The sequence below is a fragment of the Mauremys mutica genome, chromosome 7, assembly GCF_020497125.1.
Source record: "Mauremys mutica isolate MM-2020 ecotype Southern chromosome 7, ASM2049712v1, whole genome shotgun sequence".
In the NCBI taxonomy this organism is placed as follows: domain Eukaryota; kingdom Metazoa; phylum Chordata; order Testudines; family Geoemydidae; genus Mauremys; species Mauremys mutica.
This window is the reverse complement of record NC_059078.1, coordinates 71,282,921-71,301,097: the sequence shown is the minus strand read 5'-3', so window position 1 is coordinate 71,301,097 and position 18,177 is coordinate 71,282,921. Positions and strand designations below refer to the sequence as shown.

General features: G+C 43.2%; 1 protein-coding gene across 3 annotated transcripts in view; it reads left to right on the top strand.

The window, feature by feature from the left end:
• Positions 1 to 18,177, top strand: part of RASGEF1A (RasGEF domain family member 1A) — a 62,590-nt gene that overhangs the window by 14,347 nt on the left and 30,066 nt on the right. Inside the window, exons 2-3 of one of the 3 annotated variants that reach the window (XM_045024449.1) lie at positions 7,640 to 7,741; positions 11,802 to 11,981. In XM_045024449.1, the coding sequence (XP_044880384.1) occupies positions 7,715 to 7,741; positions 11,802 to 11,981 (207 nt within the window). In that variant the 5' untranslated portion in view covers positions 7,640 to 7,714. Of the gene's footprint in view, positions 1 to 7,564; positions 7,742 to 11,801; positions 11,982 to 18,177 lie in introns of those variants that run through there. The other 2 variants (XM_045024450.1, XM_045024451.1) reach the window with 2 other exon arrangements.

The following is an 18,177-nucleotide window of genomic DNA, read 5'->3' as shown; positions in this document are numbered from 1 at the left end:
AGTGAATAGTAAGGCAGGGGAACTGGTTTAGATGAAGAATGAACTGACCCAACCCTTTGCCCAAACTCAAATGGAACTGAATCCAGATCCTTTAAAAAGGTTCAGGGGAAAAATGAACTGTGGTTTTATCTCAGTTCAGTTCCTAAAAACCACATGTCCAGATCACAAACATCCACCAATTAGCATTAGCAGGCACCTGTCTTGGAGTGAGGCAAAACACTGAAGGAGCATTCACCTCTGACCCCTAGAGAAAATCCTTTCCTTCCAATTCAGGGGTGAGGCACAGTGGTGGCTAATCAGAGGCAGATAGTTCTGAGGCTGCTTATCCTTTAACTGATCTGTGACTAGAGAATGTCGGGCTCCAGGACTGAACTTCCACCAGCAGAAATTCTGTTCACCCTCCAAAAAGGTAACAAATCTGTGCCTTAATGATCACATGGCTATGTTTCCAGTACAGTCTGAGGTGGAGAAACATAAGTAGCCAAGAACCACAGCAAAACTTGTTCTTGTATTTTCAGCTTGGTTGGCACCAGGGATTGCTAGAATCTCATGAAACAAAAAGCCTGATGATGCCCCCAAAGATTTGTATAAGCCTCTTAACTTCAGAGTCCTGTTTACAGTGTGTTTCCCAAACAGTGGGTCATGGAAAGGTTCAAGGTGGGTTGCAGGCCCCGTGTAGAGGGGAGCCCCAGGAGAGAAGGGAGGTTGGAGAGTGGCCGGGAGAAACCTTAGTGGCACCGTGAGCCCATGAGTCAGGTTGCAATGTCCAGAGAGAGACTCATGCACCAGGATGCAATGCACAGCTCCATAGAAAAGGAACTGCTGGGTGGACTTATTCTCCAACCCCTCCTATCCTGCCTGCCTTGCCCCTGCAGACCTCCTTCAACACTGTTCCAGGATTAGGGAAGCAGCTCTGGGGTGGAAAATGCTGCTGTGGGTGGTTGGTGCCCCCTTGGCAGGGCAAAGGAGGAGAAGGCAGCAGCGGAAGAGAAGGATGCTGGCCTATGATTTTGGGCGCCCCACCGTGGACCCCTAGGTGGGTCACAAAAAGAGACAAAAATGCAGTCGGTGGGTCATCTTAGCGAAATGTTTGGGAATCAGTGCTTTAGGCAAAACATCCCTGTAACAAACCACTGGTTGCAACATATGCTTAGAATGGAAGAACTTGCACCCTCACAGAACATAACCTGCAACATCCCAGGCATGTTGCAAGTGTTGATTGTAGAGGTTGATTGCATTTCTCGGAACAAGACCATGTGAACTGTTTCAGTTGAACCAGTGTAGTCTACAACCATTTTCCACCATGTGGATGGAAAGCCTTAAATAGTGCAGGCCCTAACATCCCACAATGCAATGCCATATTTTCAAGTTAAACAAAAGCCCATGCTCCAAGCAGCAGTATTAGACCAAATGCGTAAGGTGCTCCTGGAATGCTAGAACCGACAGATACAACAATGGTTGTCAGAGATGTGTGTGTGTACCAAAATGGGTCGTTCAAAAATAAACTTTGCTAAGTGGACATGCTCTAGCATTGCAAGGGCATGCAAGACAGCTAACAGTTCCATCCATTGTCCCTGGGTCACATTCCTCTCAGACCTGTCCAGCAATAAGTCTGGCTGAACACCAAAGCAGAGCATAGAAACAAGACTAATCGTTGAACTGTTTTCCTGGCTTGGAAAGAATAGGGACAAGAGGAGAGTGCTGCATATATTTTACTGCTTACTAAAGAATAGCAGGAAAACAACAACAGAGTCAGCTTGGGTAAGCACTGAAGGGTGTGAGAAGACCATGGGCCTGATTGTGATTTCTTAGCTGAGCTGAGCCTTTTGTGGTTGGCCCATTACAAGTCAATTTGCAGAAAAAGGAAAACTGGGCACAATCAAGCTCACTTTGCATGCCCTCCCCCCCCTTTGGCCCCTTTCTCTTCCATCAAGGCACATGACGTAACCCTATGCCATGTGTATGTGCGCTGGTGTATGAACTCAGACTTATTTACTGAACAAGTCTGTGTGCGGAATGTGACCAACAAATGACTTGAACAGTTTAACCAAGAAAGGCTCTAAATGTCATATTTCAGAGACTTGCCTTGTAATTAAGGTTGTAGCCTAAGATCATTGTTAATGGATCTCTTGGTAATTACTTGCTTTTCTGAAGTAGGAACAATTTATGTACTTTCGCTCAAGTGCATTTAAGTAAATTGTTTTCAACATACTGTAATTCAGCTCTTAATCTTTTATGAGACTATTAAAAAACACAAGCTTTTCCTTCATTGACTTCCAATTATATTGGGATGGGTTATTTTTCCCCTTCTAAAAGTGGACAGAAAGGGAAATATTCACCCTGGTACAAGAAGAAAAACTTTGCTTTGGAATCAACTTCTAGCTCTCTCTTACCAAAAGTTTTCTTTTGGAGGTTATTATTTCTTATTTCCATGTCAGTTGGCACATCTGAGATTGAGACCCTATTGTGTTAGGTGCTGTACATACACACAGAGACAGCCCTTGTCCTGAAGAATTTACAATCTAAACAGATAAGGCAGACAAAAAATGGGAGAAAGAAAACATCATCATCATTTCACAAGTGGGAAACTGAGGAACGGAGAAATTAAGCATCTCTCACGGGAAGTACGTGGCAGTGTCAGGAAATGAACCCAGGCCCCATGAGTCCCAATCCAGTGCCTCTATGACAAGGTCAGCCTTCCTCTTAACACTTGTGTTCTTGTACACTTTGAAATTAGCCAGTATAAAATAGTCTGAAAGTATCTTCTGGCTGAGAGAGTCACTCCTACTGACTCACCCAGAGGCAGGAGGCTCCTCCTTTACTTGCTTGGTACAAAATGAAGGGTCTGCTTCAAGTCCCCTTTATGGTAACATGCAGGACATGCACAGAACAAATCTAGCTGCCACTTTCTTGGTCAACCTTGCTCTCATGTCTGGCCACTAGTATCAAGATGCAATCACTAGGAAACACATATGTAAAGAAGTTTATAGGTTGTTCAGGAACAAGATGGCTGTAATGACAACAACAATTATACTTAGGCATTAGCTAGCCTTCTACATCTGCAGGTCACAAATGCCGTATACAGGCTGGTAAGTGTTCTCACCCACATTTTACAAAGAGGGATGAAGCAACTTACCCAAGAGCACAAAGTAGGTCAGTGGCTGGGCTGCTAATAGGAGACCTAGGTCTCCTATCTCCCAATACAATTGTTGCCTGGAAACAGAGATTCCTCGCTTGCCACCCCAAGACTGTGAAATAAGGTTTTAAGGATCATCACAAACCTCACTACCTTCCACTTTAAATGCAAGGTGCATTTCTTCTACCTTGCCCTCTCTAAACATATACATAGCAATGTGTTTGCACACATGTATATTAAAACAAGATTCCAAGTCAAACATTCCACTGCACACATGGTGCTCTTGTCCTCTCCCCCCCTCCTCCCCCGGGATGTTAGTCACCTCGCTTAATGCATAGAATCATCCATGTAGGACTGGAAGAGACTTCAAAGCCAGTTTTTTCAATCTTTCCTCATAAGTCATGTTTTCTAGGCCTTTAATTGTTTTTGTTGCTCTCCTCTGGACTTTCTCCAAATTTGTCCACATCTTTCGTGAAATGTGGTGCCCAGAACTGGACACAATACTCCAGTTGAGGCCTTATCAGCGCAGAGTAGCATGGAAGAATTACTTCTAGTGTCTTGCTTACAACACTCCTGCTAATAAATCCCAAAACAATGTTTGGTGTTTTTGCAGGAGTGTTACACTATTGACTCATATTTAGCTTGTGAGAAGGTGCCCAGATACTGTGGGGATGAGCACAGAGTAAGACCCACTACAGTACAGACCACCATGCCTCAGCTACTGTCCTCTTGTAGGAAGCCAGCTCTCATTTTGCCTTGAATGTTTTATGCATCTAGGGCCAGAGGTCACCTGGTTCCTGCATGGGTATGCAAGTTGGTGGGGGTGCCGGGAAGAGAGAAGGCCAGAGCAGCTGCCTCCCCTAGCATACCCATGCAGAGGTCAAGCACAGAGTCCTTGCTCTCAGAGAGCAAAGGTGAAGCTAGTATCATTAGGCACCCCAAATGAGGGGAGACAAAGACCCTTCCCCTTCCTCTCAGTGCTAATGTAGTACTGGGGCCGTGACTGTCCTCCCCCTGCACAATGGAAAGCTCTAAAAGGCGCAAAGCCTAGGACACGTACCTTTGGGGCTGTGTAGCTGTGCACTGCCCTCACTGAGCCACAATTCTCCTTACTGATGAGAGCCCTACCCACCTTCCAACCCAGATCTGATCACATCTCTCATGTTATTAGCAAGCCTGAGTCGCTTTTAACATTAATTGAGCTGAAACTTTTGTTGGAGCTTAATTAACTTGGTGCATTTTGCTAATTCTAACTGGCAAGCACTGTACTTGGTCTCAACATCCTTTTGCACAGGAAGGGAGAGTGGATTAGCATAGGACAAAAGCGCGGTGTGAAAAAAAAAATCTTGTGCATTCACTTTTTTATTTTGTTAGTACTACTGGGTGTAGCTCTGACCATTGAACTGATTCTTCAATGAGGGTTCATCCTTAGGAATGTTTTCCAAGGGAAATAATTTGACTGCTCTTTGTTGGTCCATGTACTTTCTTGTATCCTGCTCTTGGCAGCAATTTATGTCCAATGTTCAACAGGAGGATAAAAGTGCATGTCCAAAACAGTCACGCAGCAAAAATATTTGGAATGGGAAGCATAAAACCTGACAAATAGAGTGGATGTTGCAGAGCAGTCAGCAAAGCCAAATACCTTTCTGCATCCCTGCTCACAGTCCAACTCAGCTATCCTTCTTTCTTTTAACTGAGAGGAGGGAGGGGGGACAATTATTTTGGTCACTATGACACACTCAAACAACTTAGGAGGGAGGGTCTCCTCTTGATTCTGATGCACTATTACTTTCTTTCACCACATTACCAGAAGACAATGCTGAATGCTCACAAGTAGGTTGGAGCTGTACTTCCTAATTGCATCACTTTATACCAATTGATCACCGTACTTTTAACACAGGCCGTAACCTGATAACAAAACATAAGAGTGGCTATACTGGATCAAACCAATGGTCTATAGATTCCAGTATCCTGTGCTCCAACAGTGGCCAATGCCACATGCGTCAAAGGGAATGAAAAGAACAAGGCGGTTATCAACTAATACATCCCCTATTGTCCAGCCCCAGCTTCTGCCAGTCAGAAGCTTAGGGACACCCAGAGCATGGGATTGCATCCTTGACCATCTTAGCCATTGATGGACTTATCCTCCATGAACTTATCTAGTTCTTTTTTGAACTTTTTATAGTTTTGGCTTTCACCACAGCCCCAGGCGACGAGTTCCATAGGTTGACTATGTGTTGTGTGAAGAAGTATTTTATTTTGTTTGTTTTAAACTTGCTGCCTATTAATTTAATTGTGTCCTTGTGTTATGTGAAGGGGTAAACAATGCTTCCTTATACACTTTCTCCACACCATTCATGATTTTATAAACCTCTAGCATATCCCCCCTTTAGCGGTCTCTTTTCCAAGATGAACAGTCCCAAGTTGTTTTAATCTCTCCTCATACAGATGTATACCCTGTTTCATATCCTTTATTTTTTTTTTTTGGCCTTCTCTGTACCTTTTCCATTTCTAATATACCTTTTCTGAGATGGGGAAACCAGAACTGCACGTCGTATTCAAGGTGTGGGCATACTGTTGATTTATAGAGTGGCATTATGATATTTTCTGTATTATCTCGCGCTTTCTTAATGGTTCCTAACAGTCTACTAGCTTTTTTGAATAACACTGCACTTAGAGAGGATTTTTTTTAAAGAGAACTATCCACAATGACTCCAAGATCTCTTTCTTGAGTGGTAACAACTAATTTAGATCCCATCATTTTGTATTTATAATTGGGATTATGTTTTCCAGTGTGCATTACATTGCATTTATCAACATTGAATTTGATCTGCCATTTGATCTCACCCAGTTTTGTGAGATCCTTTTGTAACTCTTCTCAGGCCATTTTGGACTTAACTAGCTTGAGTAATTTTATATCTTCTGCAAGTTTTGCCACTTCACTGTTTACCCCTTTACCCAGATCATTTATGAATATGTGGAACAGCACTGGTCCCAGTACAGATCCCTGAGGGACACCACTATTTACTGCTTTCCATTCTGAAATCTGACCATTTATTCCTACCCTTTTTTCCCTGCCTTTTAACCAGTTTTACAGTCTCCCAGCATGTTATAAAGAGGACAGCGACCAAATGTTCTCCATGTCCACTGAACCTAGAATAAGAGGTAATGGGCTTAATAGCTAACCAAAATCTCCCTTGCTACATATTAAGAAAAGCTTTCTAACTATAAGGATAGGTAAGTTGTGGACTAGACTTCCAAGGATGGTTGTGCAATCCCAGTCATTGGAAGTTTTTAAAAACAGGTTGGAGAAACACCTATCAGGGATGGTCTAGGTTTACTTGGTGCTGCCTTGGCACAGCGGGCTGGCCTAGATGATTTCTCGAGGTCCCTTTCAGCCCTACATTTTTTATGATTCTATGTTTCCCTAAACATGGGGCTGGAGCTGGCACAGGCAGACTCAAGATGCCATTTACAGGTTTGAAGTTTGGGACAGCAGTGCCAATATTCCAATTAGTATTGGAAAGAGACCATAAGTGAGTGGTTTTCAGAGAGAGAGAGAGAGAGAGAGAGAGAGACTGCAGTGGTTATACAGAGGATTGGCCACTGCCTCCCTGCCCACCCCCTATGGGCATTTTCCCAAAACACCATTCCATCAGAGGTGATAAATTTCAGATCTGCATTGAAATAGTTGGCGGGAGGAGGGAAATGATCATCTGAACCTTGAAATCTCAAGGTTTTTTAAACAGCTGTCAGGACTGGCCCGACTCTGCTTCCATTGAAGTTGATGGTAAAACCCCCATTGATGGCACTGGGAAGAGAATTAAGCCAAGGCTGGGTGCTGCTGAATATCCCATGCCATGGGTCTGCCCGTTGCTAGGGCTTGCTTTTGAATATCATCCAGATGTTGATTGTGGGCACCGCTTCCTGCCCCCAAAAAGCCACATCTTTTTATATCGAGAGCAAAGAAATGAATCAGCAGTTTTGTTTGGCTAGCACAATGCCACAAGTCAGAAATGCCCTAACTCCATCTGCCTCACTTGCGCTTTGCTCAGTTATCTGGTCTTCCCCGTGGCAGCCCCAAAGTAGAGAACATCCCCACACAGAGCATATGGTTGTTGTTTTCAGTCAGTATAAAAGAGGCTGAAGTATTGTTGTTCTTCCAAGCCTCTTAAATTTCTGAAGGAGAAAAGAGGTGGGAGGGAGAAGGTACTAAGCGGTCTAACCTGTTGGATGTGTTAAAGCTTCTATAGAGGAACGCAGAGGGTGGGCTTTTCTTTCAAAGCTTGTACAGTGAACACACAAAAGCCAGCCCCAGTAAACTCAGCTTCTTTTGAATTGGACAAGCTCTCTCTCAGCCAACAGAAAGCTGAGCCAGGGGCTGACGTCAGAGCCAGCCTGGAAAGCTGTGAGCTTTCTGGTTTTGCTCAGATGAACCTGAGGCTGTTTAGATCTAAGCTGGCGGGAAGGAAAGCTGAAGCCAGAGCTATTTTTTTCTGGCAGGTTGGAGCTGCAATGGCTGGCTGAGACTTTTATACTCTGGGAAAGCCATCGGGATCTTACAGACTGCCACAGCTTATGTACATATTACAGAAAAAAATGAGGGTAAGAGTTCAAGATTTTCAGTTATGGGTACAGTGATTTTTGTGAATGTATATATAGTAGTGGTGTGTGTATTTATACATGCACATATGTTAATGGCAAAGCTAAATTTTGATCTGATTTATACTAGAAAATGACTTCAGCTACTCCTCTGATTTTAAGGGAATTATTCCTGTTGCACATCAACATCACTAAGATCAGAATCTGCCCCATAATATTTTAAATTGTCTTTGTTAGCAAAAAAATATTGTTTTAATTTGAATTGGATTCATTTGCTCACTCTGGAATGGTTACGTTTTATAAATTCAGAAATATTGAATGGTTTGGTTTACTGTCTGCTGTTGAAAAAGAAATGTATACCCCAGCTGTAGTGAGCACAGCTCCTTTGAGCGTGTTCTGCTTGTGAAAACATTTGCTTGGATTGATATAGATGGATGTCAACAGTTATATTCCTTTGGCTGTGTGTCTGCATTAGTCACAGACAAACCCACCAGGGAGAAGTGCTGCTGTTTTATTTGTTGGGAGACTGGTGATTGCAGCTGGGTTTTGGACTTGGCATCAAAGACGATTACTGCCACTTCAGGATTTAAATGTCCACTTTCTTGGCAAACCAGAAAGGCACTCAGGTTGTATTTGTGGCACTTCCTTCTGCATCCATGGCAGATACCCTGGAAGCACTGAAGTACTGATACATTTAATAATTTATGTAATAATAGATTCAGTGAACTTTTAAAGCTGATGGGCTTCTTTTCAACCCTGCCTGCCTCCAATGCAGCCAATTTGTCTTATTTTAGTACCACCAGGTAGTTCTTATACACAATATTTAGCTTCTATATTGAATTTTGTGGGGATATTTTGCTTACGGTGAACTTTCACAGAGATTTGGTTCATTCAAGCCTGGGGAAAAACAAATGCTTTGCCCATGTCTTCAAAAGTATGTTTAACTAGCATGTAATACTAAGTAATGTGCAGCAACATGTCCCACAGAGAAATTTGTTGTTCCAGAGTTCAGTCACAAGAGCAGTGTTAGAGAGGTGACAATGCCCCTTGATTCATTTGCTTAAAGTCATGTATTGTTTCTGGGAAGTTTTAACAAGCATGAGAGCTGCTAGCTACAAACTACCCTTTTACCTACTGGGAAGGTAGAGCTAAAAATTTATCTGCAGTTCCAGTCCAATAAAGAAAAAAATCTTAGTTCTCCTCCAAAAAGATCTTCATGCACACAATTTTGAACAGGTTCTAGAAACAATTCACAAGAAGAATGCTCTCCCTCCCCCCAGCTGCTTTATTGCTGATTGCTTCATTAGTAGTTAGCATCCCTTTGCAAAGCTGGACATGCACCTCCATGCCCTTATTAGCCTGATAGAACATACCGTACATTAGTGCACTCTGAGCGACTCAATCAAAGCTATTGCCGTGGGCCTTAAAAGGAAAAAACAAATTACTGACTACTTACATAATATGCATAGCTAAGCTGGCTTCTTCGTCACACACTCCCAAAGAAGTATTCATTTGTCAAGCTCTCGCATGCTCCAGAGCACATGCCTTGTGACTAAATTGCTGAAATACTTTGACACATTAGTGAGAAGTTTACGCCACGTGTATGCCACAAGATCCTGTACATTTTGTTTTGAAATCAGGTGCTTATTTGCAATTTCAAGCAACCAAACACTGGAAGTGTCCTGAACTGTTGGGTAGTGCTAATATTCATAGTTGAATAGCAGCCATGTTTTCAGCCACAGGTAGTTTCAGATCAGTTAATATATGTATTGTGTTGGCACAGATAGAAAGGCATCCTGGTTAAAGCAGCCAAGCACAATTCTATTCACCAGCTTGCTTATGATAAGTAACTCTTGTTTTCATGGATAAGTACTAGTAACATTGGGATTTCACCCCTTCTTTTTGTTCCCCACTCCCTACCCAAAACCACCATCTTAGTAAAATTAGGGATAAATGTTTTCTGCCTGGGCTAGTAAATATTGATGATTTTACAAGACCTGTTAAAAGGAAACTATCATGTATAGAGCTTAAATGCTGACTTGACCTGCCTGAGCAGTCATGCCATGTTGTTGCAAGAGCTCATTAAAAATCCCTAAGATAAATATGGCTTTCAGTTTTTGAACCAGCCCTTGCAACATGGGTAAAGAGAGGCAGAGGGGGAAGGACATTCAACTAGTGTCTAAGAGAAAATCTGGAACATGGAACAACTGTCATTTTCAGATCAGTTTTAACAATATTCCTATCACCTTTCATCCATAAAAGTTCTTCACAAAGGTGGGACAGTCTCTCCAATTCACAAATAGGGAAACTAAGGCAAAGTGTGACAGGACTACCCAAGGTTACACGAGTTAATAGAGTAGGAACAGAGCTCTACCTCCCCAAGAGCCTTATCAACCTTGACAGTGGCCCTTTAAGGCTCAATATAGTAAACAATAGCTATTGAGAAAGATCCTGACAGAAGAAGTATTATTCTTCCACACAGGTATTTGCTTTGGCATTGTAGGTAAGGCTAATATTTTGTCATCGTGACTTTTACTAAAAATATCCATGACAAAATGGGAAGGGGCTGGGCAGCTGCGGATGGCTGGGAGGTCTGGGACCCGCACCACTCACGGGGGCTCAGAGCTCGTGTCCTCCTGCCCTCCCATGGCAGAGGGGAGCCGTGGGGTCCCTCTACCCCTCTTCCCAGCAGTGGGGAGCTATGTGAATCCCTCTGCCACCACAGTGGGGTGCTGCAGGGGGTCCCCCTGCCCTGCTGTGGCAGCCGAGGAGCTACGAGGGTCCCCTTGCAGCAGCCACCACACCGGGGAGCTGCCAGGGTCTCCCCGCCACACAGCAGCAGCTGGGGGACTATGGGGGTTCCCCTACCCCACCCCACCCCACCCTGTGGTGGCTGAGGAGCTGCCAGGATCCTCCGTCCCCCACAGTGTCCAGGAGCTGCTGGTACCCCTTTGCCTACAGTAGCTGAGAGGTGCAAGGTACCCCCGCTGCTCATGGAAGTTCGGAGCTTGGGGGCCCGTTGCCTCAGATGGTGGGGGTACCTCACAGCTCCCTGCCGCTGCGGAAGGCGGCAGGACCCTGCAGCTCCCAGCCGCAGCGGCTGATGTCACTGAGATCTTTGGAAGTCACTGATTCCTTGACTTCCACGTCCTCTGTGACAAAATCGTAGCCTTAACTATAGGAAATGGGAAACTTTGCATATTTCAGCAACATGCTTTGTTTTGCCTTCAATGTAAATTTAAGTTGTAGTCAGGTTTGTTTGGGTTTTTTTGCGCATGAAGACTTATTTGCACATGGTAACTACAACATACTGTAGCTTGTGGTCAAGAGAAAAAAAAGCTTATTTGGTTTGTATGTCACTACAGCAGCTTTGCTTTATGTTTCCAAAGTAAAACAGTCTCCTATGACGTCAGGCACAAATATTGGAGTGTTTGTTCAAGCTCACCCAACTCATACAGTCAAATGCTAGACAATAAGACATTCTTGTTCAGGTGGTACATCCCTAATCATTGGCAGTGCAGTCCGTGTGTCCAAGTATGTGCAAGACAAAATGCACTTCTGTCACGATCTGGGCTAGACCTAGCAAGAGAGATTATTACTGGAGAGTTTATCGCCACATATCCAGCAGGGTTTAGTATTTTCTCTAAAAGATCTCCCCCCAGAACATTAAACAAGGACACTGTGCCCATGTAATGTGGTTGTTTGTAGAATAGGTCACGAGTTGTTATCTATGTGCGAGATTGCTCCTTCAATTGACATGGTATTTTGTGCTGATAGCTCTATAGCCTTATTTGTAATGGCGGGGGGGAGCGGGAGGAAGCATCCTGCCAGCCACTACACAGTGAAAAAATTAGGAACATAGGTTGCATGTAATTTCAAAACTGAATGCCATCCACATGTCTGTGGGAGTTTGGGCTCACATCTCCCTCCCCCAATGCCCATGCTGTGTTCACTCCAATATGTAATCCGTGCCTAATTTATGCCTTTGCAAAAGCCATGAAGACTCACATAGAGATCTGCAAAGAAACTTTAACCCTCCTTCTTTCTTTCTTCAATCCTGCAGGAAACTATGCCCCAGACACCAATATTTTCCAGCATGCTCGGTTCTAGTTGTAGTGGGCAGGTGCAGCCAGACATGGGCGAGAGGTGTGGAGATCCTGTTTACCAGGATGGGAATCTCGTCTCTGGATCACTGGAGGCCCTGATAGAGCGGCTGGTACCCACCATGGACTATTATCCAGATGTAAGTAGACATTTCAGAACTTGTATTCCTATGGCATCTAAACAGAGTCAGGATCCCAACACAGGTGGTATTATTCATTAATTTTCTTTAGAATTGCTTCATCATAACCAAGATGATCAACCAGGCCTAATGATCTAATTGCTTTGATGCCCAGCTGGGAGGGACCCCTCTACCTTTTTGAACAGCAATATTTGCTAGTGAAATCAAGCCCTGCTGAACCTGTCAGGGACTCTAAAAACCAATTAACAGCAGCATTAGCAGAAGAAATTTTGATCCCGCTAAGCTGCCTTTGCTCTAGTGCAACCAAGATTAGCTACTAACTGGATTCTGCCAGGGGGAAAGATATCAGCTGTGAGTTGAGGGCAGCTCAATTTTTTTTCCCTTATTTTGTGTCTTTTAGTTAGGTACGCTGAAAAGCAAAGAACTTTTAATTAAAAGCCTGTTTTTTCTCAGCACATCTTAACTGGCCAGTTCTGCTAGAATTTAAGTTTCTGAACCTAGGAATGGTTTCGCAGCTGTTTCAACATCCTTGCCACAATCCACTGAAATAAACACTATGTGTAACTGTCGGGTATGCAATAGGCATCCCAACCTAGGATATTATTCAGAGATTATTACATTACTTAAAATGACCCCCTCAGCCCCATAAGTGGAAGGTTTTAGTTAAGGAGGTTGCAGAAAAGCATAAAGATTGTATAGCACAAGCTGTGTTTAAGCCCTGGGAAAATGCACAGCAGTGGTAGAGGAATCCAAACCCTTTAGCTATATTAAAATCACACATTACTGTGGGCCATGCCAGGAATGTCTTGTAGTAGGAGCCTTCCTGAGCTGGATCTGTACTTTATTTATTATTTTGAAGTCACAATTTAAAAATGCACCATCCCTCACTACAAAAAGATTTTCATCCCCACATGTAGTTCCTTTGAACACAACACCAGTAGACTTGACCGAAACGTTAGGTTTCTTTTTACAAAAAAGGAATGTAGCAACTTTCCAATTCAAAAGCAGTCCTAAAGCTTCTATTTTACCACACACAGCGATAATTGCATTGCATTTGACAACAGACACACAGAGTACGTAATTCTTCATAAAGCCCAGCGGGTTAACCACCATTGGGTGTTAATGCCTCCATTTGTTCCATTCTTTTATGAGTTTTTATTACACCATGTACAGCAGACACAGGTTTGTTCCTTCCTTCAAGACACTCAGTGTGATGAAGAAAGCAGCAGGTAGAGCTAGAAGAGAACGTGAGGTTTTGTACACCAGGCAAGTAGCATTACACTGCTGCAGTTAAGCCTTGTAAGAATCCATTCTCCACCTGTTACATCGTACTATGGCACAGCTAGTAGCTGCTTGAGTTCCTTCCTGCAGCTCATTAAGTAGCTGCTAATTTAAGTCCCTTAGTGTCAGGGGCTGTCTATTTATAACACGGCTATTTTGAATCTTGCTCCCTATTGCAGATGTTACCTTTGGGGTTCTAGCAATGATTTGTGGATCTTAGGAGTTACAGTGATTCTGTAATACACCAAGCATGCTAAGTGCATTACAAATACTTAAATCCAGGTGCCCAGCATGAGGACCTTATGATCCAAATAAACAAGCAAACAAGTGACAGGGGATGCAAAACCTGTCAAGCAGCCAAGTAAGTTCCTGGAAGAGATATGGGAAAACCTTGCCACAGCAGGAGGGTACATTCCCTTAGAGAGGTCAGATCACTGACAGCAAATTGATCTTAGCATAAAGGGTTACATAATAAAACAAAAACAGCTTGAACAGTGTAAAGAGTAGGCTGGATACAAGTCATCCCAAATCCAAGCCTCCCAAAAAGCCTGGATTTGGAGCTGGTTACAGGTTTAGACTTCAACCCACACCTATTTTTACTTTTTAAAGGAGTGGCCACAAAGGAACAGAGTGACAGCCCACTTACTCTGTCTGGCTGTGATGCTTGAAAGGAAAGAACAAGCCCATTAGTCCCATTTCACTGGTAGCGGTTTTTGGATTGCCAGTTCGGCCTTGCTCAGAGCAGTGGCTCTCAATCTTTCCAGACTACTGTACCCCTTTCAGGACTCTGATTTGTCTTGTGTACCCCCAAGTTACACCTCACTTAAAAACTACTTGCTTACAAAGTCGAGGCCTGGTCTACACTAGGGGGGGGATTCGATCTAAGGTACGCAACTTCAGCTACGCGAATAGCGTAGCTGAAGTCGAAGTACCTTAGTTCGAATTACTTACCCGTCCTCACGGCGCGGGATCAACGTCCGTGGCTCCCCCATCGACTCCGCCACCGCCGTTCGCGGTGCTGGAGTTCCGTAGTCGGACGGGAGCACGTTCGGAGTTCGATATATCGCGTCTAGATGAGACGCAATATATCGAACTCCGAGAAATCGATTGCTACCCGCCAATATGGCGGGTAGTGAAGACGTACCCTCAGACATAAAAATACAAAGTGTTCCAGTACTCTATTACTGAAAAACTGCTTTCACATTTTTATTTTATAATTATATGGCAAATCAATTATAATATAAATATTGTACTTATACTTCAGTGTATAGTATATACGGCAGTATAAACAAGTCATTGTCTGTATGAAATTTTAGTTTGTACTGACTTTGCAACTACTTTTTATGTAGCCTGTTGTAAAACTAGGCAAATATTTAGGTGAGTTGAGGTATCCCCTGGAAGACCTCTGCGTACCCCTGATTGAGAACCACTGGCTTAAAGCAACAATCAGTTATGTCAGTATAGATTTTCCGAGTTCAGCAGTGGCACATTTGTAAATCACTGAAAAGGAGCTGGTTCCCACCAAACCCTCTGAACTAACTTCCCCAAGCACATTGCTTGGAAAATACTCCACTTTGTGTCTACGTTACGCTAACGATCCCAGTATCCTTCCCTAAACCGGATGGGGAAAAAATACAGTATTTTTCCATTCTGGTTTCAAGCAACACAAGACTTCTCTGTCATGTTGGCAGAGCTGTAGATGGAGGTCAGCAGGAGGGAGACGAGAGCGAGATAAGGGCCTATGTTTGTGTGCTGCTCCTGCGAGGCTTGTTTGTGTACAGAGGCTTCTCTGGTGCATAGAAAAATGTGTGCTCATGAGACAGCAGCGTTCTGGAGGTTAGGAATGGAATGTACTGGTCTGTAATCCTCATGCCCAAGCAGGAGAAAGTTTCAAGCAACTATTTCACAAATAAGAAGTTCCAGGTCAAGCAGCAAGAGCACAAGGAAAATATTTTTCCTCAAGAAGACATCAGTACATTCTTGGGCCATAAAGTAACAGTTGCCTCTTTAGTCTTGCTCTCTCTTTTTGTCCTTTTTATAGTTTAGGACGTCTCTTAGCAACAACTTTAGGAACTAAAGAAATCTGCTTTCTTTTTTTCTTGTAAAGCACAAACCCCTTTTGTGTCAGCTTAAGTTGTTTTAAAGTGCTGAGAGGAATTTTCCTCATCTTCTTCCAAATACCTGCCAGTATTGGGGCATAACTTTCAACCTCACCATTTAAGGAAGCATTTTTTAAATCATTCTTTGTCAAACCAGCTAGCTACATAGCTGAATTTCCTGGTCCAAGCCATCTTAATCAAAAAAAGAGGGAGCACCTATGGGTGTGTGTGTGTCTGTGTATGTTAAATAAAGCTGGTTCAAAGCAACAGCTTTTTCCCTCCAGAGGCCTCCAATTTAAATCCTGGTTTATGGCTCACACACAAACTAAAAAAGATTAGGTGAGCTCATCTAAGCCCCCAGCACACTGGTTTTTCACCTTTTAGGGCAATTGTGTCTGTTTAACAGACTGAGGGGTCTGATCCAACTGCCGTTCAAGTCAATGGGAGTGGGATCACCTAGTAAGGGCTTTAAAGCTGAGGTACGCTTCACTGGTCAGAGTCATGGTTTACACTGGTGTGGACCATCTCCACTGGATGTGTGAACTAGCACAGCTGTAACAATCACCAAAATCCCCCACGTAGACAGGGCCTAAGACATTTGTACCAGCTAGCGAGTATGTATGTACTGGGGGCAGGGGGGGGAAGACTCATTTCATTCGTTCAACCTAGACTTAACACACAATGGAATAGGATGAGGTGGGCAGTGACCAGACCGTACCCTAGAGACTCATTATTCAAATAGAGAGAGAAGGGTCTTAATTCTGTTTCCACAAACACCAGTTTTGCACTCTCGTTACTCAACTGTATTTCCTCCTGTTTTGCACTCGTGTAAATTACAGCAGAATCAGATCAAGAAGCCTGGACAAATGGAGCCAGATTCCTAGCTGGTGTATGCTGGCATCTCTCTACTGACATCAATGCAACTATTCCATTTTACACCAGTTGTGAATCTGGTCCCAGTAAATACTGGGCAAAACCAGTGCCATGGGGGATTTTGTTCCTATCAAAAAATAGGCAGCCCAAACTTTGGAGAAGGCCTGGATTGGCACGGTGTGGCTCTTGCTAGTTAGAAATGAGATATACATTGCCTGCGCTATTTCTGGCTGTAAGAGTTCTGCACTTTTGTGAGCACTGTATTAACATAAACCACAAAAAACACCACAAGAGCCCTGATGATTTGGATTTAGTCCCAGCCTACAGCAGGACTTTAAAGAACTGGTATTCTGAGTATGGTTATCTCGGAGTCACTCTGGATAAACAGTATCCCACAGCACACAAACTTTCAGGAAGAGACCTAGACTAGAATTAGTGTGCAAGGCTAAAATATATCTTGCCACAAAGAATGTGGCCTAGCTTATCAGAGCGAAGGTCATTGATAGGACAGTGCAGCTTATATTTCAGCTGCCTTCTACTAACCTAGTAAAGGCAGCTTTCCTGACAGTCTCAACAGTATTCCCTCCTCCCCTCGCAGAAAAGTGCAGTTGTGGAAAACCCAGGGGACTTGGAGAGTCAAACCTTTCACACCTCTTCTCTAGTAATTCACAGAATGGGAGGTGAGGGAGTGGAGCAAGAAGGACTTGACCCATTTGCAGAAGAATTTATACACAGTCCAATTACAAATATAAGAGCTGCACCCAAATGCTAAAGTCTTTCCTCAATTAGGGTGTGCCCATTGCTTTAAGTCAGAGGGATCACATGTGTGAGTGCAGAATTTGTCTGTAAGGGGGAAAAACAACAGGAATAGAAGCGAACTATGCATGGCTTATACAGTACTTTCACAAGTTACTATTTTGAGTTGGCACTCTGAAGTTTATTTCTCACATTCAGCACCGCTGCCTGTTGCATTTGCTAGGCCTATACTGTATGGAACATGAGAAGACAGATCTGAGACGTTGGCTTGTAACTCTGTTGAGTCTCCTTTCCTATTTGTGGGACAAGGTTGGGGTTCATTCCAACTTCAAATTATCTCAAATATAGAGCACCCACTGCCAAAGAATTATGCTTATAAACTTTCATCACAGATTGGCAGCAGAGTAATAACCATTTCCAGGCGCATGTGAAGGAATCATGTGCAACTTCCATAATTCATTGCAAATATAAGAAAAAAAGTTCTTCAGCAAAATGCCAAACCAAGAATGGCCTGTAAACTATCCTGAACTGCAATATGTCAGAAAGTTATAACCAGCCTACTCTCACTCCAGGAAGAGTATCCAGTCACCTGAGCTAACTTCCACTTGAGCCTGATCACAGGACAGAGCTGCCCATGGGTATCAACAGAGCTTTTCTGTGTTACAGCAGTTAAGCATCAGACCCCAAATCTCCAGATTTAGCCAGCTGTGTCTTCCTTACTTCCTTAGTCCATCCATAGTGGATACAGACCTTTAAAAGTTCATTCTGGGCCTACAGATATTACTGATACTAGTGAAACTGTCCATTCTAAGCATAGGAGCATCACCAAAACCAGATCTCTAGAACCAGAGTGAACTATTAAAGCACACCCTTTGTAATTTAGCTCTGTTCCCCTGCCTCAAGAGGGGATAGAAGCAGTTCTGTAACTGATGTTATTCAGTCTACAATTCTCTCATTCCCAAGAAACAGTCATTTTCTGTTCAATTTTTTCATAAAAGCTTCCTTTTCTCTTTTGCTGCAGAGGGATTTGCTCTGCTAAAAATGTTATAACACTGTGCATAATGGACATCATGAAACTAAATGTCTGTATTAACAGCCTATTTGCCTGTAATTAGAGAGAAAAATCATCTTTTCTTTGGATTGATAAAGAGACCATCATGATTTAAAATGTGCGTGCTTTGAAGAAA